This window comes from Chrysemys picta, chromosome 4 (genome assembly GCF_011386835.1).
Source record: "Chrysemys picta bellii isolate R12L10 chromosome 4, ASM1138683v2, whole genome shotgun sequence".
NCBI lineage: Eukaryota > Metazoa > Chordata > Testudines > Emydidae > Chrysemys > Chrysemys picta.
The window spans coordinates 116,937,495-116,962,080 of NC_088794.1; the positions used below are offsets into that span (position 1 = coordinate 116,937,495).

The 24,586-nt window shown below is 41.9% G+C and overlaps 1 protein-coding gene across 33 annotated transcripts in view; it reads left to right on the forward strand.

Moving 5' to 3' along the window:
* The window catches only part of NRXN3 (neurexin 3), a 1,417,823-nt gene that overhangs the window by 1,229,492 nt on the left and 163,745 nt on the right, over positions 1–24,586 (forward strand). For all 33 annotated transcript variants that reach the window (XM_065593434.1, XM_065593444.1, XM_065593437.1 and 30 more), the window contains one exon: positions 18,376–18,547. In XM_065593434.1, coding sequence (XP_065449506.1) covers positions 18,376–18,547 — 172 coding nt within the window. The remainder of the gene's footprint in view (positions 1–18,375; positions 18,548–24,586) is intronic.

Sequence of the window (24,586 nt, forward strand, 5' to 3'; positions counted from 1 at the left end):
AATAAGGACAAATGCAAAGTACTCCACTTAGGAAGGAACAATCAGTTACACATATACAAAATTAGAAATGACTGCCTAGAAAGGAGTACTGTGGAAAGGGATCTGGGAGTCATAGCAAGCTAAATATGAGTCAACAGTGTAACACTGTTGTAAGAAAAGCAAACCTCATTCTGGGCTGTATTAGCAGGAGTGTTGTAAGCAAGACACAAGAAGTAATTCTTCTGCTCTACTCTGAGCCGATTAAGCCTCAACTGGAGTATTGTGTCCAGTTCTGGGTGCCGCATTTCAGGAAAGATGTGGACAAATTGGAGAAAGTCCAGAGAAGAGCAACAAAAATGATTAAAAGTCTAGAAAACATGACCTATGAAAGAAAATTGTTATTGTCCCCTCTCAGTCTTCTCTTCTCTAGACTAAACAAACCCAGTTTTTTCAATCTTTAAGTATATAAAAGCTAGTTACACAGAGGAGTTCTCCTTAACCTCTGAGGAGAAGACAAGAAGCAATGGGCTTAAATTGCAGCAAGGGCAGTTTAGGTTGGACATTAGGAAAAACTTCCTAGCTGTCAGGGTGAATGTGGAATAAATTGCTTAGGGACGTTGTGGAATCTCCATCACTGGAGATTTTTAAGAGCAGGGTAGACAAACACCTGGTCTAGATAATACTAAGTCCTGCCACAAGTGCAGGGGACTGGACTAGATGGTCCCTTGAGGTCCCTTCCGGTTCTATGAGTCTATAATTGTGAGTGTTCCCTGAACTGACTGTGAAACTTTGCTGAGGGCGTTTTCTCTCTCTCTCTACAAAAACCAAGGAACACCATTATGATAGAGACAGCAGGGTTGAGAGGTCTCCTGAAGGGGGCATCAAAAAGTACTGTATCCTTGTTAAGATGGGATCATGATGAGGGTGCAAGGATTAGGGAAGGCAGAGAGGCAGTCCAGGAAAATTTGGAGGCTTTCATCCAGGATTAAAATAATCTAAATATAAAATGTGAAATTATGAGTTTTCCATGTCAATAAAAGCCTCTCTGTTAGCCCCAACTTTGGCTTTCACTGTCTACTATTCCTATATCTTCTCCAGATATATTTCTCCTATCACATACACCTCCTATAAAGTCGCAAAAGTCTGCAAGAGAGAGAACCCATTTGGGTGGGCATCATTAGAACTATTGCTGCAGGTCTCCCATTCTGCAGAGCGTATACACCAATCCAATCTACATTTTTTGGCACTCATTCAAAAACCAAGGTCATTCTTTAACAAGAAACTTTATTAAAAACAATCGGGACTGAAACTGTGTTTGATTGGAGTCAGCCTAATACCCCTAAAAAAAGTTACACTTTCTTTACAAAAATAATACATCTTACAAAAAACAAACTTTGAAAAGGGTAGAAATGAACATTTGAAGGAGCTAACCGGTATCTACACTGTTACACAGTTCTTCATTACTCATCACATCACCTATTTTAAGCTACTTTCAACCTTAACTCAACCCTTGTTTTGTTCTGTAAAGAAAACACATTTCTGTATTTACAATATATTGTTGATTTTATATATAGTTTATGAAATGCGCTATAAAGATTTCAAGGGAACATAGTCCCTGGGTACTTTGTTATATCAGTGTTCCATAAGTTTTCTCACAGTGGAATAGAAGGATATTTTATGACTAGAAATGATTGATTTGTTTGGTGTGCTAAAATGTGTTGATGACATGCTGCTGTAGGTTTATGTAAGTGTATTTTTCCTCATAAGTCAATTCCTTCAGCCAGCTCATCATTTTTTGTTGTTTTTCCTCTGAATTCTCTCCAGTTTGTCAATATTCTTTATTGTAATGAAGTGCCCAAACAGAATGCAATATTCCAATTGTGATCTCACCAGAACCATACTGAGAAACTACAGCATTTCTGCTCTGTGACAAACTACCTTTGAGTATGCATTATTATAATGATAACTCCATAACTCAACAATGCTGTTTATGAGGAAGGGCAGAATATAGTTTGTAGCCCAACATACAGTTTGTAGAAGCAAATTCAAATTGATTAACATTGTCAAAAGCTATTTGCACCTTGCCCCTATTTTTCCTTCTATATTGTGGTTATTTGGTCTGTGACAAATGGACATGTCTTTACCCCTCTTATCAGGTGTCTTTGTTTTTATGATTTCCCCCAGACAAGTGCTTATTTTTCAACCAGGGCATGGGCTGAGACAGACAGGCCTGATGGTTATAATAGAGTGGATCATGCATTCCCTGCCATCACACAGACATCCAACAATTGTGCTAACTCTCTTGATAGGGAAGCCTAGCAGTTAAAGCATTATGCAGTACATTCCATGCCACCTATAAATATAAGTCTTTTTTGCTGTATTTTGTGCAATTGCCAGTTCAGCTTCTGTCAGCCTCAATTGTCTGAAACTGTCTGAGGGTGGGTTATACCCTCCCTGACAGCACTCTAAGATGGATGGGGAGATTTTTTCCATCAGGATCTTTGCTTCTTAAGCGGTCACTGGCTCCTACCTGAAGCCAACACTCAGGGCGATAGCACCATAATCTTTTCCTTGGCAACTAGATGTGACATCTCTAGCAAATAGATCACAGCTTCAGATGGGAAATAAGCTCCAGGGTAACACTTGGAAACAGAATTAAACAGGCCCGTGCTTTTAGCCAAATAACTCCAGTAATGAAGAATGGGGGGTAGCAAAATAAAGAGAAGATGAGACAGAGAAGCAGAATTATTTCTAAATAGAATCAGAAATGGGCCCAAAGTTCAGACCCAGGCCTTAAACTGTTCCAAAGTTAAATGTGTCTCTGTTGTGTTGGTTCAGCCTATTAATAGACATAAAGGCCAGCTGCAAAATTCAGATCTGGTGCTTGGGAGAGTTCCGATCTGGGGCTGTGATTTAGATCCATGTCTAAAAAGAATGTTTATCAATATTTTCTAGGCGGCATCAGTAGGTCTTTAAAGCTACAGTGTATATTAAAATGAAGTCAGTCCCTGAGTAGACACTTCCTGATCTGTTAGATGCCACCAGATAGGGTGGGTCTCTATAAAGTATATCATCAATTGTGGGAACAAATAGACCATCTAAACAATCCACTCACTTGTGAGTTAAGAGGTAGGTATTGTACTTTCATGACTCCTCTTGAGTTCTGGTTACTTCAGCATGCTGTCAGTTTCTACTGAAATCTTCACTTGCATTTGGCAGTTACAAAGGAGGTTGATAATCTCACAGGTGGATCATCACCAGCTGTTTGCAAAAGTTGTTTTCCCAAAATCATGTGGCCTAAACACATTTGAGTTTATTTTTGCCAGAGTTTACCGCGTTGCTGTTGGTTGGCAATAAATTAATCTTGCCAGAGGTCCTGGGATTAAATAATTTCCTTGGGGGAAGACGACTGGGTGGTGAATGGCAACAGAAAAAAGTCTTCATTTCAAGCATACAGATGATTAAGCTGTTTGCCTGGCTTCCTTTCTATGGAGTGAGCTAAGGGATTTTGATCAACGGTTTCCAGACTTTTCCTAGTAGATGTAGAATTTAAGCAAAAGTAAGTATGTGCCACAATGTTCCCACAGTGCGTAGAGAACAGAGATGAGGGGAGCTCATTGCAGGTCTAGTCACTAACACTGATGATATACAGCTGGACCAAATGATTATTTTAAATTGTGTGTATTATGGCAGCACCTAGAAGCCCCAATTGAGATCAGGGACCCATTGTTCTGGGTATAGTACAAACATACAGTATATAAGATGAAGAATTTACAGTCTAAATAGACAAAAAGTGAAAGAGGACACAGACATGAAGTGACTTGCCCAGGATTACACAGCAGATCAGTGGTAGAGCCAGAAATGGAGCCTGACTTACAGTCGAATGCCCTATCCATTAGAAAATGTTCAGAGAAGGGCAACTAAAATGTTTAGGGATTTGGAACGGGTCCCATATGAGGAGAGATTAAAAAGGCTAGGACTTTTCAGCTTGGAAAAAAGGAGACTAAGGGGGGATATAATAAAGGTATATAAAATCATGAGTGGCATGGAGAAAGTGAATAAGGAAAAGTTATTTACTTGTTCCCATAATATAAGAACTAGGGGCCACCAAATGAAATTTTTGGGCAGCAGGTTTAAAACAAATAAAAGGACGTTCTTCTTCACACAGCGCACAGTCAACTTGCGGAACTCCTTGCCTGAGGAGGTTGTGAAGCCTAGGACTATAAGAGGGTTTCTAAAAGAGAACTGTATAAATTCATGGAGGTTAAGTCCATGAATGGCTATTAGCCAGGATGGGTAAGGAATGGTGTCCCTAGCCTCTGTTTGTCAGAGGGTGGTGATGGATGGCAGGAGAGAGATCACTTGATCATTACCTGTTAGGTTCAGTCCCTCTGGGTCACCTGGCATTGGCCACTGTCGGTAGACAGGATACTGGGCTGGATGGATCTTTGGTCTGACCCAGTACAGCCATTCTTATGTTATGTAGACCATATTGCCTCTCTCTATAAGAAAGTCAGCATCTGCAAGGTGTCAGGCTGCATTGACAGAATTGTATTATCACAAGTATGGAAACTTGCACCAAATTCATTCCTGCTGTAATTCCAATGATTTCATTTGTGAATCTTGCTCAATAGACTGCAGTGGTGCAGAAAGGACTTAACCAGGCACTGAGGATCTGACCCAAGAAAATGGAGCGCCCGTCACAACTTACCTTTCAGTTGCTCGAGAATTATAGGCACAATACAGTACTCAGCCACCCCAGGTCCTGGTAAACTTTTACCAGAGTTGTTTTTAGCTTGTCTCTCTAGTCACAGCACAGTGTTGCAAGGATAGATTTGTCCAAGCTGACTAAAATGGACTCTTATTAGGCAGAAAGCCAAAAAAAAAAAAAAGAGAGAGAAGAATAAGAGTAATATGGGAGAGGAAATTGAAACACAGGTGGCAGGAGATAGGAACAGTAAGAACTTTAGATTCACATCTCGTGTTGTTCCAGGTGCATTCCTGGACAGTGAACATAAGAACAGCCATACTGGGTCAGACCAATGGACCCTCTAGCCCATTATCATGTCTTCCGACAGTGGTCAGTGCCAGGTGCTTCAGGGGGAGTGAACAGAACTTGGCAATTTATCAAGTGATCCATCTCCTGCCCTCCAGTCCCATATTCTGGCAATCAGAGACTTATGGACACCCACAGTCTGGGGTTGTGTCCCTGACCATCTTGGCTAATAGCCATTGATAGATCTATCCTCCAGGAACTTATCTAATTCTTTTTTGAACCCAGTTATAGTTTTGGCCTTCACAACATCCCCTGACAATGAGTTCCACAGGTTGACTCTGCATTGTATGAAGAAGTACTTCCTTTTGTTTGCCTTAAACCTGCTGCCTCTTAATTTCATTGGGTGACCCCTGCTTCTTGTGTTATGTGAAGGTAAATAACACTTCCTCATTCACTTTCTCCACATCTTTCATGATTTTATAGACCCCTATCATATTCCCCCTTTAGTCTTCCTTTCCCAAGCTGAATAGTCCCTGTTTTTTTTCCTCTCGCCTCATATGGAAGCTGTTCCATACCCTTAATCATTTTTGTTGCCCTTTTTCTGTATCTTTTCCATTTCTAATGTATCTTTTTTTGAGATGGGGTGACCAGAACTGCACATAGTATTCAAGGTATGGGCGTATCATAGATTTATATAGTAGAATCAGGGGCGGCTCTAGGCACCAGCAAAGCAAGCACGAGCTTGGGGCAGCCCATTTGCAGGGGCGGCATGAATCCAGCATGGAAGCTGAGAACCAACAGGGGGCCCTGGGAGCTGTAGTTCCTTGGTTCTCTCCCTGCCTATAGAGCCAGCCCTGGAGCAGGGAAAGAACTACATTTCCCAGCATTCCCTTGGCCACTACCAACAGAAAAGAGGGGGAGGGAGTGAGATAGCTGAGACCTCATGCTGCAGTGAATGGAGAGCTGCACTGTGAGTAGGGATACCATATTTTAACATTCAAAAAATAGGACACTCCACGGGGAGGGAGGGTAGCGCCACCCTGCCCCCATCCACTCCCTCTGACTGCCCCCCACAGAAACCCCAACCCATCCAACCCCTCCTGCTCCCTGTCCCCTGATCACCCCCTCCCAGGACCCCTGCCCGTAACTGCCCCGCAGGATCCCACCCCCTATCTAAGCCTCCCTTCTCCTTGTCCCCAACTGCCCCCTCCTGAGACCCCACCCCCACCTGTCCCCTGACAAACTCCCGGGACTCCCATGCCTATCCAACTGCTGCCTGTCCCCTGACTGCCCCCCCAACCCCTGACCCATCTAACTTCCCCTTCTCCCTGCCCCTGACTGCCCCCCCCCACCTCCACCCCACCCAACCCTCCTGCCCCCTTACCCTGCCACTCAGACCAGCGTGTCTGGCTCCACGCAGCGCCAAACACACTGCTGCATACATGCTGCCGTGCTCCCCCGCAGAGCCACAGCCCTCTCTCCTCCCCCCTTTCCCCCCCAGCAGCACCTGCCTTCCAGATTTGAACACCTCAAAATTCAGGAGTGCTCAAGCTCAGTTTGGGCAGCTGTTACTTCATTTCTCCCAAATCAAATATACTGATCCACTGTAACTTGCTGTAGAAAAAGTAGGATAAAATTGAGCAAGAAATGCTTCCCAGTGGCTATTAGGACTGGAATTGCTATTTTCAACAGCCATTGCCTTTCTTTGTTTGTTTGTTTAAAAGGAAGACAGAGATATTGCATTGGCAAATTCCCCATAGAAAGAAAGAGAGGAACAAAAGAATAATAAAGGCACCTCAACTTTTCTTCATTTATGTAGGACAGTCTTATAATATGCATCCAGATATCCTCCAATCACAGAAGCTGAAAATTGTTCCACTTTACTGCAGTTCTGTAACCATATGGGAACCAATCCTGTCTGTGTTCTGTGCACATCTAAAATTCCTGTTGAATGACCTGCTGTGGGAGCGAGTTACAAGTGACCCAGGGCTGCCGCGGAAGGAGGGTGTAGGTGGGGAGGGGGAGAGAGCCCAGGGCTGGGGCGGCAGGAGGTGTGTGTGGGGGGCAATGGTGGGGGGGAATGAGGGAGCCCAGAGCTGGGGTGGCAGGGGGTGTGGATGGGGGAGAAGAACCCAGGGCTGGGGCAGCAGGGGGGTCCGGTGAGAAGCCCAGGGCTGGGACGGGGGCAGCCAAAATTTTTTTTGCTTGGGGCAGCAAAAAACCTAGAGCCAGCCCTGAGTAGAATTATGATATTTTCTGTCTTCTTATCTATCCCTTTCCTAATGACTTCACATTGAGATGATATTTGGTTAGAACATTTGTAAGGATCAGGAAAAAGACCTCGTGGTGAGATGGTAAATTTCTGCGTTCCAGTATATGGTGTTGTTGGCTTCAATGGGGATTTTAGTTAATACTCTTTACTCTGTGTATAAGAAAACTGCCAAGTGGTAAATAATGAAGAGGACAGGGCACTGACACTGAGCAATCTGGATCGCTTTGTAAACTGGGCTCAAACAAACAATATATGTTTCAATAGAGCCAAATGTAAAGTTACACATCGAGGAACAAAGAATGCAAGCCATATTCACCGAATGAGGGACTCCATCCTGGAGCAGTGAGTCTGAAAAGGACATGAGGGTCGTGGTGAATAATCAGCTGAACATGAGCTTCCTGAGCAACACTGTGGCCAAAAGGGTTAATGAAATCCTTGGAGGAATCAATAGGGAATATTTTTGTATTTGGGATTGGTGTGACTGCTACTGAAATATTGTGTCCAGTTCCGGTGTCCATCATTCAAGAAGGATGTTGATAAATTGGAGTAGGTTCAGAAAAGAGGCATGGGCATGATTAAAGGATTGGAAAACTTGCCTTATAGTTATAGACTCAAAGAGGTTAATCTGTTTAGTTTGACAAAGAAAAGGTGACTTGATCACATGCTATAAGTACCTACATGGGGAACAGACATTTATTTATTAGAGGGCTCTTCCATCTTGCAGAAAGTGATATTACAATATCCAGTGGCTGGAAGTTGAAGCTAGACAAATTCAGATAAGAAATCGGGTGCAAATTTTGAATAGTGAGGATAAGTAACCATTGGAATAATTTACTAAGTTTTGATGTAGATTCTCCATCACTGGCATTTTTACATCAAGATAGAATGTTAAAGATATGCTCTAGTTCAAACAGGAATTAATTGCGGGAAGTCATGTGGCCTTTGTTGCAATGGCCCCTTCTGGTTGTATAACCTTTCAATCTGTGAAAAGTGCTCCTTCTAAAAGCAATTTCCAAAAGGGATTGTAATTCCTATTTTTTATATCTCCTAAAAATTGACCAATCAAAACCAATATCTGATAGCCCATATGTACTCTCTACCTCTCACCTTAAAATTGTTTTGATCTCTTTCTAGAACACCAGGGGGGTCTTGGAAATCCCTAATCAAAGTTATTTTACTTCAGATAAATTCCAGGTTCCGTAATTCCTTTGATGCTATTCTGTGTTTTTGTTAATGATTTTATGCACCAGGCTTATAGGTGAAAATGACCTTCCTACCACCTTTCAGCTACGGAAGACTCTAGTCATAACTGGGATTCATCATAACAAATACACCTGTCACCCAAAGTGTGCAGTTTTTCATACCCTGAGTGTTGTTTTCAGACCCATCTCCAGGTGATAATGAGAATGGCATCAAAAGTGGCCAGAGTGTAGCATCAGCAGAAATCATATGCTCTGTACTGAATGTAAACTCCCCAAACCCACTGAAAAAAATACCTAGGAAATAAAGACCTGTCCAGAAATGTATCCTGTTAAAGTTACTACTCAGAAAGACTCACTAAGCATAGAACTGCATTCTGCTTTCCCAGTCAATAGAAAAAACTATGAGTTGAGTCTTAGAGTGATAAAGGTTCCCATAAAACTATTTGACATTGTAGTAATTAGTGTGTGGGTCTGTTGTGGAACATCTATAACTTCAGTTCCACCGGATGCTTTACTGCATTTAGCATCATGGTGCAAAGTCCCCCAAACCACAGAAAGAAAGTGATCTGCCAGCTGGACTAAAATTCAACTGCAGTCACAAGAAGAAAAAAACCTTACAAAAATGAAGCGGAAAAAAATCCCAAAGAGGAGAAATAAAGTACTTCAGACCCTGTTTAAAATAGATTTCAGAAGTGAAGAGACAGAAGAAAGGAGCTATTCTGAGGAACTGCGATGCCTCTGATTATAAGAGAAACAAAGTGACTTTTATGACCTTAGACTGAGGGTGGGGGAGTTAATGTGTGTGTGCAGGTGTCAGTTAAGAGAGTCCTCATATAAGGAGCTTGTTGTATTACCAAAAGGCCTTGTATCACAGTGGAAGGAGAGCAGCGTAATCAGCAGTGATCTCCAGAAAGAGGTAATTAGCGGTATTGTCTGCTGGGTTTTGGTTGCTGTCTAGTCATGCTGGAACCTGACAAAGAGGAGGGAGGAGAGAATCTATACTGTTGCAGGTACTGTCAAACATGTGAGAGCAGAAGTAATCCTGGAATGCTTGTTGGGTCTTGTCTTATTTTTTAAATAGCTGTTCCCCAGGTCTTTGATTTCAGATAAAAAGGTACTGGGATAAATTCTGCTGTCAGTTGCACCAGTGTAAATCCAGAGCAATTTTACTGAATTCAATATTGTGGATTTACACTGGTGTAGCTGGGAGTAGAATTTGTTCCATTGTCTGAAGGCCTGGTGGGCGCGCTCTCATGACTCAAGATCAAGTGCTTTCCCTACACAAGGATCAGCCATTTACTTTCAGTCTGAATACTTTTAGTTTTAGATTAAAGAAAATAAGAAATCATGATAGCTCCATGAGAGAGCACAGTGCATGTGTGTGTCCTCTAATGTGCTCCAACTGCTTTGCTTTACAAATTGGCTTCTCCCCCCCCCCACCATGCCCCTTTTCAGATAATAAAGGTACAGTACAGACAAAACAAAATCCTGACAGTTATGTAGTGACATATGCTGCACATAATGTTTACATAAAAACAGGATCTAATTCTGTGGGGAAAAATCCATGGGAATGGTAGAGCTAGCTCCAGGAGATGCCCCTTCATATACTCGCCTCAGAGGGAAAGAGCTTGTGGGACTGCAGGCTATTTAGGCTTGTGAAGTGGAAGGGCCTCTGATGCCTCTTGCATCGCAGATCCCCTCAGTGAGGAGGGGTTTTACAGGAGGCACAGAGTTGTGGGCTTGCAAATCAGTAGAATACGGGTTTCCACAGTGATCTTATTCTGCTCTGCTCACCAGCCCCATTCCATTGTCCTACTCACAAGCAGCACTGTTTCTTTCTGTGCCCGCATGAGTTCTTCCAGGCTTCATTCCCCTCCATTCACTATCGCTGAAGAAAGAATATTGCCCTTAATTTGTTAAGAAATCATCTCCTCCTGCTTAGTTCTCATTCACTCTTTGCAATGCAGTTTCTTTTCAGACTGTTATGTCACTCTACAGCCAAAATGCTTCTGAAATAAACATAGTCAAACTTTACTAATTCTGGGTCACTGAGAACGAAAATGATGCTTAAAGTTGTTGATTGGCTCTAGTTTTCAAGATATGCTATTGGGTCAGTATATACGACCCTTGACTTGGGCATGGCGGAGGATAAGTGAGTTATAAAGGGAAGGGATCTCAATTTAAACCAGAAATAACTAAAATACATCTTTGACTGGATCTAGGAATAAATCTATGACTGGGTTTGGACAGTACTTGCTTTTTAGGCAAAACAATGAATGATGCAATCTGAAGCTGGTATTGCGTCATACATGATATGAATTGCATCATGTTATTCCTAGAAGTCATGGATGATGCAATCATAATGAAGCTTACATCACTCTGCTGAACAAATTGCCCTATATCAGCTCTAGAAATCATACAGTGTCGTGCTCTCTTATTTGTCAGTGTTTGATTTTGCAAAGGGACACATTTGTTTAGCCAAAGTGAGCAGAGATGCCTCATACTTGTGTGAACAGTGCAGATAACTTCTGCTATGTTTGTGGTGAAGTGACTTTTGCATCACAAAAGCGCAGTCTAACCACTATGGTTAAGAAAGCCTATCACCTTTATTTTGGCTGCAAAATTGGAGATCAGGACAAGAGGTGGGCCCCACACATATGCTGCAACACTTGTGCAACAAATCTTCGCCAGTGATTGAACAGGAAAAGGAAATCTATGCCTTTTGCAGTGCCAATGATTTGGAGAGAGACAACAGATCATACCAGCAATTGTTACTTCTGCATGGTGCCTCCAGTTGGGAAAGGTGTGTCAAAGAAGAAAAAGTGGACTGTGCATTATCCAAACATTCCATCAGCTATACGCCCAGTACCCACGGAGAAGGACTGCCGGATCCTGATGCACCAGTATCATTCTCACTTGAGTCAGATGAGGAAGAGGATGAAACTTCTGGTCCTGAACCATCAATGTCACAGGACCCACATTTTCTCCCATCCTCTTCCTCTGACCCACACCTCATAACACAAGTTGAACTGAATGACCTTGTCAGGGATTTGGAACTACCCAAGAGTAAGGCAGAGCTGTTGGGCTCCAGACTACAGCAGTGGAATCTCCTGGCAGGTGATGTTAGGGTTTCCATGTTCCGTAACCGTCAAAAGGATCTTGTCCCATTCTTCTTCATGGAAGGTGATCCTGTAGCCTGCAACAACATCGATGGTGTGATGGCAGCCCTCAACATCATTCACGATCCAGTTGAGTGGAGACTGTTCATTGATTCATCGAAGACGAGTCTTAAAGCGGTTTTACTGCATAATGGCAATGTTTTGCCATCAATTCCAGTTGGTCATGCAGTCCATATGAAGGAAACCTATGACAACATGAAACAATTTTTGAGGAGCATAAACTATGACCAACATCAGTGGCAGCTTTGTGGCGATTTGAAGGTTGTTGCTCTCTTGCTTGGTCTGCAGACTGGATACACAAAGTACTGCTGTTTTCTCTGCGAATGGGATAGTCGTGCAAGAGATTCCCACTACATCCAGAAAGATTGGCCACTCCGACAGTCATGGAGCCTGGGAGGAAAAGTGTTCAGCATCCACCACTTGTTGAATCAAGGAAGATTTTGTTACCACCCTTACACATCAAGCTGGGTCTGATGAAGAACTTTGTCAAGGCAATTGAGAAAACACAAGCAGCTTTCAAGTACCTCTGTAGAAAATTTCCAAGGTTAAGTGAAGCTAAGATAAAGGAAGGTGTCTTTGTTGGTCCTCAGATTCGTGAACTTCTTCGAGATGATGCATTTGACCATGCACTGCGTGGCAAGGAAAAGACAGCATGGAAAGCCTTCCAGCTAGTGGCAATAAATTTTCTCAGAAACAACAAGGCAGACAACTACAGGTTGTTGGTGGAAAACCTCCTCAAGGCATACAAAAGCCTTGGTTGCAACATGTCACTAAAGATATATTTTTTTGCACTCTCATCTAGATTTTTTTTCACCGAACTGCGGAGCAGTGAGCGACGAGCATGGCGAGCGATTTCACCAGGACATTGCAACAATGGAGAAACGCTATCAGGGCAAATGGAGCCCATCAATGCTTGCAGACTATTGCTGGACAGTGACAAGAGATGCTCCATTTAATGAATAAAAGAGACAAGCCAAGAAGCGCCGAGTAGACACTGAATAGGACTAAACTATGTACATAATAGTTTTTTGCCTTTTGTTTCATAATACATTTTATTTATATAACCCTTTTGCTGATTTTTAAAGTGTTACATAAACAGGACAGGTGAAATATTATCATGTAAAGCAACCATAAACACATGAAAAGACCTAGGTTTACAATTTATGATGAAAACTCTACTATCTACACAATATACATAGACATAAAATGTAAAAACTTAAATATCTTAGAAACAGTAGCCAATCAGTTGTTTTAATTGTCATATTTGAGTTCAGCACATCAAAATACATAATAAATAGCACATTTTATCTCTGAAGCAGATGACTTCTCAAAAATTGTAGACCAGTGTATTAGAATAGTACCTAGCACTTCTACAGTGTTTTTCATCCCCGGAGCTTATAACGGTGGCTGAATCTATCGTTAGAAAAATTAGAAAAGGAAAAATTGAGGCACAGAGAAGTTAAATCAGTTGCCCAAAGTCACACAGTGTGTCAGAGCAGGGAGTAATATCCAAGTGTCCTAACTCCAGTCTTATGCCCTAACTACTGCACAGTTATTATGGTGGTTGTTCAAAATGTCTTGGACACTGTACATACATACAGGAAATTGTTGCCCCAAAGAACTTAGTCTGAAAGCCAAAAAAAAAATAAAGGCTTTGGGGAAGGGGATACAGCATACAAGAAGCATGGTAAAGGGTATGACTGGTATGTTTATCGCTAGTACTATGTACTTTCTTTTATAGGTATAATTTATCCACAACTGCCCCTTTTCTGAGCCATAATTGTGTGCCTGATTTCTTATAGACTTCACGGCAGAAGTTGGTGTTCAGGAGAGCTATGATTCTGAAGAGAGGGTAACACAACTTGCTAGGGGGGAAATTTTAGGGGACAGTGCAATAGGAGGAGATGAATTCTAAGAGGAACTACTTTAAGAATCTTCTCTGATACAGCAGCCTTAGAAATAAAGATGGAAAGCCAGAGAAATACAGATTGGATACTGTATCATCACATTATTTTCAAATAAAAGTGTCTCAAAGTTTTCCTTGTGGTGTTGCCAACTCTTTACATTCACTCAAAATTTTCAAAGAAAATGACATAGGTAAATCAATAGATGGATTCTCACCTGCCTGGGACACCCAGGTGAACATTGATGTAGAGAGAAGAAAGATGTAGGCTACCTATTAAATGCTCATAGGCCCTCTGAGAATATGTGCTTTGTGTGTGCTCAATGCTGCTGTGTATTCAGCTTTCCTTTTGTTTTGTGGGGTTTTTTTGTTCAAGACAAAACAAATGTTAGAAATATTGGCACTGAGATAAATCAGTCCTTGGCAGTCAGAGTATTGCTGGCCTGTTTAATCTCAGAATTTGGCAATTTATGGGGGGTGGGGGAATCTAATAACTAAATGTATGGGAAAAGCGAAGGAGACTGAACCCAGGTGGATTAAGATCATGAAGTGGGTGTTCATTTTAGTGGTAGAGCCTGTCTTTCAAAGCCAAGGAGTTGGACAATTTTATAAAATAGTTGGACTGAGACTCTGGAGAGCTCAGATCTCTTTCCAGCTCTGCCACAGACTGACCTTGGGTAACTTGCTCAGTCTCTCATGCCTTGTAACGAGGCATGGTAGTCTAGAAGAATCTGTTTGGTAATGGGAATGAACTGTTCCAGTCCTGGCTTTAACACTCTAAGGATAGGTCTACACTGCACACTTTTATTGGTGGCATGCCGTGTGTGTGTATATATATATATATATGCATAACCCCCCTAGCATGGGTATAAATAGCAGTGTAGACTGTGAAGGATGGCTTAGGTGAGTAAAAACATGCATGAAGAGTGCGGCTATGTATCTGAGTACATATTCTACGTGGCTCTCTACTCCCCCAAGCTATGCCTTCCCATCTACCCTGTTATTTGTTAGCAGTGCAGTGTCCCGTTGCCTCCCCACTGCTGGAGCTTTTCCCAGCTGCCTTCCCTCTGCCAGAGCCTTTTACTGACGTATATAGCTACACACCATAGTGTGGATGCAGCCTGCTTTTCATTGCGGCATGTAGCTACCCATACACTACACGCTGCTGCCAGTGGTTTGTAGTGTAGACGTAGCCTGAATATATCACTTAATCTCTCAGGGTCCCTGTTTGTTTCCATCTGTAATATGGGAAAACTAATGCTCACTCACTTTTTTGCTAAGTGCTTTAAATTCATTGGATAAAAAAGAGTAATGTACCTGTAAAGTATTATTAACAGGCCAAATCCTGAGGTCTGTATTCAGAGATGGGTTTGATACCCTTACTCTTGTGGATGGTACCTTACACTGTGACTAGTCCCGTAAATTTGAGTGAAACTACGTAAGCAGTAAGGCACTACTCTGCGTGAATAAGGATGAGAAAATCTGGCCCTCAATGTTTAGGCAAAGTTCCCTCAAATAAAACTCTTGTTGAAGAGTCACTGGGAATTTTGAGTACGGACTGAATAGACCTGAGGAAGGGCCTCCTGAATTGGCCCATTATTATATAGTTCTGACCTCCTGGGTTCCAACATGGGCCAGAAACAAAAGCATCAAGATACAGTGAGAAGGACTGTACTTATTCTGGAGGTTGGGAGAGAGAACTCATTTCATTTTAAAGCAACCCCCTCTTCCAAAGTAGATTGAGTGGAGAGCTATCACCAGTCTTTCTAGACTCAGAGAGAAGTTTGATTCTTTGAGGAGGACAGAGGAGAAATACAAGACGTTACTGTAAGATCCCCTCTTCCCCTGCACACAAAAGGATACGAATTCTATAAGCAGCACTCTGCAAAATCATTCAGATGGGACCAGTCACCAGGGGGTTGATTATCTGGTCAATACTTGCTCTTTGAACATCATTATCTCAGAGCAAGTAACCACTCTGTTTCCAAGTGGATGCTAATTACCAGAGAAAGGGGCAAATAAATGATTTGGCAGCATCATATTGATTCTTACCCATTGGTCAGTCATTCACTAGCAAACAGATAATCTTATTCATCAAGAAAATGGCTGCTGTGACCACCAATGAGAATTGAAATGGACTGGAGATGAAATAATTCTGTCTCCCTCGAAGGAATGAAAGTTTCCAGCTTTAATTGGGGAGCAAGGGGAGGAAGTCTTTAAACTCAGCTACTTCATTCATTCTCAAGGTCCAGCTTTCCTTAAAGTTGTCCTCCATGGGCATCTCCTTTGCCATATCACACTATCCTGTGCTGATTATCATCACATGAGATTGGTCTGTGTATGTGAAGAAGTGGCAGCCCATCCATCCAGTCCTTTGGGGAAAGCAGATACGAGGGATCCTTCCAGGAGGTAAATCTATAAGCATCCAGTCTTCATGCATGCACGATCATTCTGTTGAGATCAGTAGGTACATATGTAGGAGAGCTTGCCCTTTTGGGGAGAAAGTGATAATAACGACATTTTATCAGTCACAACACTAAATGTTAATACTCAAACCTCAGTCCAGTTTCCTTAATGACTAGCTTGCGTTTCAAGGAAATTGTTTAGGATTTTTATATAACTGGCAGCCCACTGCTGTAAAACAAAAAATATTAGGAGTGGAAGGAAACAGGAGGAATGTGTCAGACCTATAAGACCAAGGGGAATGGGGCTGTAGGCAGGGCTAGTTAGAAAACAAGAATTCCACTTCCTGAAATATTTCGAGGTTTCAAAATTTGATTTTGTTCCCATGTGAAATATTTTGCAAAAAATGAGAATGAGGCCCTCCCCTGCCATAGAATAGCCAATATTCCAGTGGTTAAGGCACTCACCTGGGATGTGGAAGACCTGGATTTAAGGCCCCTGTTCTGCCCAATTCAGAGCAGGCACTTGAACCCAGTTCTCCCTGATCCCTGGTGAGCACCCTAACTTCTGGGCTATTGGCTAATCTTGGGTCTTGCTCTCAATCCTAATATCTAAGAACATTTTGTCAGAACCAATATGTTTCATTTTTGACAAATTGGTACTTCTGGCAAAAAAGTTTTGTTGAAAAATTCCTGAACAGCTCTAGATGTCGGGTGGCAGGTAGGAGGGATTGGGGAGAGGGTCTGTAGGAGGCGTGGGGAGAATTGGGGGGAGTGTCTGTGAGAGGTGTTAAGTGTGGGGAAACTTAGGGTGTGGGAGGAATCTGAGATCAGGTCTGGAGGATCAGGGGAAGGGGTTCTGCCACTGCTGAAGGTTTCTTAAATGAATGTGGTGATGGTAATTGGATTGACAGCCCTGAAAGCTGAATCCTTCTTTGTCCAGAGAGCAGACCTAGAACAGTCAGTGGGTAGTGTCAAGCCCCACCTCTTAATGTGTCTCAGCCCTGCTTGGGGAGAGGGGAAATTCACTCTCCACAGTCCATTCCAGCCTTGGTCTCTCTGCTGAAACAGCCAACAGGAACGCCACTTTGTGATGCGGGTACCTCACAATTGGACTGAATTTACCATAGAACAGACCTTAGGTCACTGCCAAGCTGGGCCAGATTTGAACCTGTGCAAGTCTCCATATTATATTTATGACCCACAGTATCATCCAGTCCCTGGTAGAACATGTGGTAAAGGGAAATGTTGAAGCATAGCAGCTGTAAACTACAAAAACTGCATGTGCCGCCTCCTCTCAGTTAGGCTTTAAGGTATAATTCAATCTACTGCGATTAACATTTATATCTTACAGTGACAGGCACTCTGGAAGTACCTAAAATAGATATAAATACACCTCTACCCCAATATAACGCTGTTCTCGGGAGCCAAACAATCTTACCGCATTTATAGGTGAAACCGCGTTATATCGAACTTGCTTTGATCTGCCGGAGTGCGCAACCCCGCCCCCACCCTGGAGCACTGCTTTACCGCGTTATATCTGAATTCGTGTTATATCGGGGTAGAGGTGTAAATGTACAGCCTTAACCTACAGTACATTTTGGGTTGTGATCTCTTTATATTTCATAAGCTAAGTATGGTTGAATCAGTGCATTTCATGGATGGGAATCATAAAAAAAAATACCACCCACCACCACCATCTCACAGAGTGCTACAGGAAATGGTGTTGCTGATACAGTAGGCTTTGCTCTTCCCTTGGTGTGTGCTGAGCAATGCCCAGGAGTGGTGCTAGAAGATGGTGTTCTATTGGAGGTGTTTTCTTGAGGATGAGAAGTAAAATCAAGGCTCTAACCACTTGGAGTAATTAAAAATCCCATTGCACTTTTTAGTGTGCATTAGCCTCACTGTAATGGCCAAACTCCAATTTAGATAATTACAGTTTTGCTCCCTAAAATTCCCCCTTCTGATTTTTAATTGGGGGAATTACGCTAAGCTCCCTCCTGGAATAAACCTGCTATGTACTTTTTCATGTGTCAAACAATTGCTGTGTTCTAGCCCAGTAGTGGTTGCAATTTAGTGGTGGCTGAGCAAACGATACCTAATTAACAGGGATGTTTCCCAAATAACATTCTATACGTTTCCTTGGTTTTCCGTCCTTGGCTCTCAATTGTCCATGGAGAAGTTCTGAGGGAGGAAATTAGTCGTGATTCTCAGGTGAATAGCATTAAGAGCTGATGTATAGCGCTGCACAGAAAGACATATGCATTACACAACCACAAGTTTTATTGGTCCTACAAAACCCAGGAACTTTGCAACATGTTTTTGAGTGCCATCTACTGTCATATTATCAATTGTCTAACTATTTAGATCTATACAGACCTAGAGAACTCTCATACCAGATGGTAACTTATCGGTTATTGTTTCTTGCTCTTTTCATTATAGGAGCAAGGCAAGATTGGCGTGGTCTTCAATATTGGCACAGTGGATATTTCTATCAAAGAGGAGAGCACCCCAGTGAATGATGGCAAATATCATGTGGTGCGCTTTACTAGGAATGGCGGGAATGCCACACTTCAGGTGGACAGCTGGCCAGTGAACGAACACTACCCTTCAGGTATATGTTTGACCAAGACATCTTTCTCTCTGTCTTTTCCTTTTCAACCATCCACACCTTAAAATAAGGGTTACAACAACTAAATCATAAAATGCTGGGGCAGCATACAAACATTTATACATCCCCAGAAATAGAGAGTTGGGTTGAGCCTGATCCAATGTAAAGGGAGCTGAATTTATCATCCTGGTTCTATGTTTGCTATGTTGGAAAATGAGGTATTGAATCCAACATCTACTGTGTATGGAGAGGTGTGGTGCACAAAGGCTGCATGGCAATATGCACATAGATCATGCACAATAAAAGCCCACTGGGCATATCCTGATCTTACAAAGAGTTACAAACTGATTCAACAACAACTTAGATTTGTTACTTGTGGTGATTTCTAATGAAAGAGAGCAGAGTGAAGAGCAGTGTGGTGGGAAGGGGGCGTGGCACTCTACCTTATCTCCTGATTGCAGCCTGCATAGACATGAATGTAAGGGACAATGAATGTGGCAGGGTTGGTTCACAGGAATTTGTGTGGACCTTTCTTTTTGCTTCCCATAAGCTTTCATTCCCTGAAATTTGCTCTGAATTTTGGGTTTGTACAAACAAAACTTGACATGCTATCCAGCTGAAACCATCATGTTTCAGTTTGCTTCATGTCAAAAACCATGTGGAACCATTCAGTTTCATATTGATTCTTTTTGAAACCATAACCCAAGGCCCTAGCAAAGAAGGGCAGCAGTGACAAACTGGGGTAATGTGCATGCAGAGAAGAAAAACCACATCCTTCTCCGTTTGTGTGTCACCATCACTGAAGGCCAAAGTCACCCTGAAATCAAAAGGATGCAGCCTTAGTGACGCTGACAATGCAAGGAGATGCTCCGTGACATACAAAGTCTGTAGAATGCAAAGAAACGGAGAGTGATTGCAGAGACAGTCACCGTCTTCAACTTACTGTTTGGCATCAGGAGTCATGGTCTACTCAGCAGCTGCCGGTGTTAAGTAAACCCAGGCAGCCTCCAGTGTCTCTCTCCCAGGTTTACACATAACCCACTTGGGGGTGGAAAGAGGGAGGATTCTCCTGATAAACACTAGGCAATTTGCCAGTAGTGTGGGAGTCGCCCACAAGCCATTTAGCTTCAAATGATGGCACTCGTGAGAGATACCTGAAGTACACTGCACCTAATTGTTCCCCCCAGACACTAATAAATTACTCTGAGGGCGTGATTTCATTTCTGCTCTTCACATGCTGGGAGCCTCTGTATCTGAGTGAGCTTCCCTGTGGTGCAGCACTAGTGCTTTCTACTTTGTATTCCACATGACACAAATGCTATAGATGTTTAGTGCTATATATTCAAAGGGCCTGTTCCCCAGCACCTTTACTATTACGGTATGTCAGATTCAGCCCAGTTATCCACTGGCTAGGGAGGGTGGGAAATGCCCAAATCCAGTGCTTCCTTCCTACAGCCTCCATTAATTATTTCCCAGTCAGCTACCTCTGGTCCAGTTGGCAGCCCGTTACAGCCTGTACAGCCCTGTGAATAGAATTTCTTTTTATATTAGTAACTGTAGTTAATCCCCTCTCGTAAAGAAGCAAAATACTCAGCTCTCTCAGTTGCTGAGTTTTTGAAAAGGGAAAATAAAACTTGCTTAGGAAATATCATAACTGAATCCTCTGCTGCTGCTTTATTTAAAGAACAGTCTGTGTTTCCATTAGGAAATTCATGGATTTACAAAATCTGCATTAGCCATGTGTCTGGGCTGATATTGGGTGTATAAAGTCACACCCCAAGGATGAGGGATTTATTTCTATTCCATCCAGCCCCCCCACCCCCAAACTTCTCCCTCACATACATACCAACTTCTGGGTATTTGTAGGTTATAAAATCTTTTTTAAAAGACCCAATAGAAGTTTACCAGCTTCAGAAGTTTAGTGAGCAACAATAACCCTAAAATGTCTTTTAAAACCAAAAGTGTTTCACTGGCTATACACTGAGCCTGAGCACACATTGGAATTTCTTGTAAAGGATATAGACACAGGCCTGAACCAGAACTTTGAGGAGGTTTGGCTTTAGAGCCAAGCTTCATAGCTTGGTCCTAGGTCTACAATTGGATATGACCAAAACCTGCAAATCTCAACAGCCCACGCCTTGAAGTAAATTCAAATATTGGTCCATATCTGGACTGAGCATTCCAGTCCCTCTCCAAAAGGAATATGATGTCAAAAATAGCCAAGGGATCTATTCTCCCCCAGCTGCCTCACTCCCATTCATAATAGAGTGGGGTAATATGCAGGAATAGAATACAACTGCCCAGAATAAAACATCCTACATATGCTCATTAATATCTGGAAAGGATTACATTTACAGCAGGGAGGACTTGGTTGTGAATCTGAAGGTGCAAGACAATTGGGGTGAAAGTGAAAGGCAGGAGTGAAAGCAGCAGAATAAGAACAATGGACTTCAAAAAAGCAGAATTTAACAAACTAAGAGAACTGGTAGGAAAAGTCCCAGGGGAAGAAAATCTAAAGGGAAAAAGTAGTTCAGGAGAGCTGGCAGTTTCTCAAAGGGACAGTATTAAAGGCACAACAGCAAACTATCACGATGCAAAGAGAGATAGGAAGAATAGTAAGAGGCCAATATGGCTCCATCAGGAGTGCCTTAATGACCTAAAAATCAAAAAGGAATCCTACAAAAAGTGGAAACATGGACACATTTCTAAGAATGAATACAAAATAATAGTGCAAGCATGTAGAGCTACAATCAGAAAGGCTAAGGCATAAAATGAGTAACACCTAGCAAGGAACATAACAAGCAGTAAGAAGAGATTCTATAAATATGTTAGGTTTCAGGGTAGCAGCCATGTTAGTCTGTATCCTCAAAAAGAACAGGAGTACTTGTGGCACCTTAGAGATTTGTTAGTCTCTAAGGTGCCACAAGTACTCCTGTTCTTTATAAATATGTTAGTAAAAAGAGAAAAATGAAGGGAAGTGTCACTATTTTATGGGAATGGACAGCTAATAATGGATAGCATCAAGAAGGCTAAGATGTTTAATGCCTGTTTTGCTGCAGTTTTCATTAAAAAGATGAATTGTGATCAGATACTTAACAGAATGTTAACAAGGGGGAAGGAACACAAGCCCAAATAGGGCAAGAACAGGTTAAAGGATATTTAAATAAGTTAGATGTATTCAACTCAACAGGACTGATGAAAGTCATGTCGTGTATTTAAGGAAGTAGCTGAAACATTCTCTGAAACATTTGCAACTATTTTTGAGAACTCATGGAGGACCGGTGAGGTCCCAGAGGACTGGAGAAGGGCAAAACATAGTACCTATTTTAAAAAAAGGAAAACTAAGAGGATCTGGGGAATTATAGATCAGTCAGCCTAACGTTGATGCCTGGAAAGATACCAGAACAAATAATTAAATTATTAATTTGTAAGCACCTAGAGGGTAACAGAATGATAAGTAATAGCCGACATGGAGTTGTCAAGAACAACTCGTCCCAAACAAACCTAATTTCCTTCTTTGACAGGGCTGCTGTCCTAGAGGATGGAGGAAGCAGTAGACATGATATATCTTGATTTTAGTAATGCTTTTGAAACAGTCGCACATGACATTCTACGAAGCAAATGATGGAAATGTAGTAGATGAAATGACTATAAGGTGGTTGCACAGCTGCTTGAATGACCATACTCAAAGAGTAGTTATAATGGTTTACTGTCAAACTGGGAGGGCATATCTAGTTGGGTCTGCAGGAATCCGTCCTGGGTCCAATACTATTCAATATTTTCATTAAATACTTGGCAAACAGAGGGGAGTGTATGCTTATAAAATTTGTGGGTGACACCAAGCAAAGAGGGTTTGCAAGGACTTTGGCAAACAGGATTAGAATACAAAATGACCATGACAATTGGAGAATTGGTCTTCAATAAATAAGAAGAAATTCCATAAAGACAAGTGCAAAGTACCACACTTAGGAAGGAGAAATCAAATGTGTAACTACAAAATGGGGACTAACTGGCTAGACTGTGGTATTGCTGAGAAGGATCTGGGGGCTGTCGTGGATGAGAAATGGAATATGAGCCAACAATGTTATGCAGTTGTGGAAAAGGGTTATATTATTCTGGGGTGAATTAAAGGAATGTCGTATGTAAGACAAGGAAGGTAATAGTCCTGCTCTAGTCAGCACTGGTAAGGCCTCCACTGGAGTGCTGTGTCCATTTTCTTAAACTGTGGACAAATTGGAGACAATCTAGATGAGAGTAACAAAAATGATAAAAGGTTTAGAACACCTGACCTATGAGGAAAAGTTAAAACTGGGGATGTTTAATCTTGAGAAAAGAAGATTGAAGCGGGGAACTGATAAGTCTTCAAATATGTTAAGGGCTGTTATAAAGAGGACAGTGATCAATTGTTCTCCATGTCCACTGAAGGTAGGACAAGAAGTAATGGGCTTAATCTGCAGCAAAGGAGATTTAGGTTAGATATTAGGAAAATATCGTTAGACAAAAAGGGGGTAAATTAAAATATTATTTCAGTTTTCCTCTCTGAATTTCATTGCCTTTTGTGGGATTATACATGAGATTCATAATTTATTTGAATGGAGTAAATGTATACCAGTGGTTACTAAATGAGCAAAGAGAGAAGTATTTGCTTTTCTTTAAACACAGCCATCAATCAAGAAGGAATTAAATGAAAATAGCCAAATGGGTTCAAAAGACTCCAAAGATATTATCTTTGCAACTACATATAAAAGGCAAGAAAATGGAAAAAGCAACAAAACAACAATTCAGGCACTGACAAAATATCTTTATAAGCATCCAATTACAGGCAAATCACCTGCAACATGGGGATTGCTCATTTTGGGAAGGAAGAAGGGGTAGAGGTAAATTTGAAAGGGAGGAATTCATTTGAGCCTAAAGTTGTCTTAGCCTGGAGAACCTGAAATAATCCTGATCATTAGAGATTCTCTTAGTGTTTGCGCCTGGCTCTGACTTTCCAACCGTATTAGCGTTTCATTTACTGGGCAATAAGGCCTGGGACAGTGATGTAGCATTCAGATTTGAGCCAATATTCCGGAGAAATGAGGAATAACAAATATCAGCAGGAATGCACTGGAGTTGCTCACTTTCATCCACCTGTCCTGGCACCGTTTAGCCAAAACCACTGGCTCATTGATAATATTCAATATTTGAATTTGTTTTCCCTTTGTCATCTCCCCCAAGCCCACAACACGGCTGTATGAGATGTGCATGTCTTCAGACAGCATTGTTAGTCAGCTATGTGATGCTTGGCTCATGAAGAATAATGCATTAAAGGGCCAGTGTGCCTATTCTTCAGCCTTGGGTATCTCTCTGAATGGCAAATTTACACTACTCTCTGTTCCCCAGAAGGGACTTACATCCCTACTGTTCTCTGGGGTGGGAGCAATGTTTTGTGCATCATCTCTGTGATAGATGTGTGTCAGTGATGACTAGTTTTGTAGTTGCTGAGAGCTTTCTCTAAATCTAAATTCAACTATTTTTGTGGTTTAGTAAGTGTCATTCTGGACCAAGAACAGTGTCCCCACTGGGTAAGATACAAGAGCCAGTGCAGGTAGGAGAAGCCTCTGGTATACTTTTATTTCAGATTATTGTAAAATCCATCCTATTTGAGGCGCTTTACAATAAGAGAAAAAAAGACAAATTATGAATCCCAGTGGCTGGGAAGAAGCCAGCAATTCTCAGAAGGGTTAAAAACAAATCACCTATCTTGATGTAGAACTGGGATAGATACCTCAGGCCGTGGGTTTTCATTAAATCCTAGCCAGGAGGTTTTCTTTCTCTCTTGCTACCTTTGCTTGCAAAGAGAGATTTGGGGTCTTGCCAGATCTGGAGTGTACATTAAAACAAGCCTCATCTACCTGTTCATTCATCCGTGCAGTGCCTGCATTTCCTTCAGTACAGCGGGAAGAGAAAAAATAGGCAAAGAGGAGCTGCAAAGAAAGAACATGTCAATAACACCAAAATAAAGCCTGATTGAAGTCATGTTTCAAAGAGGGACAGTGGGGG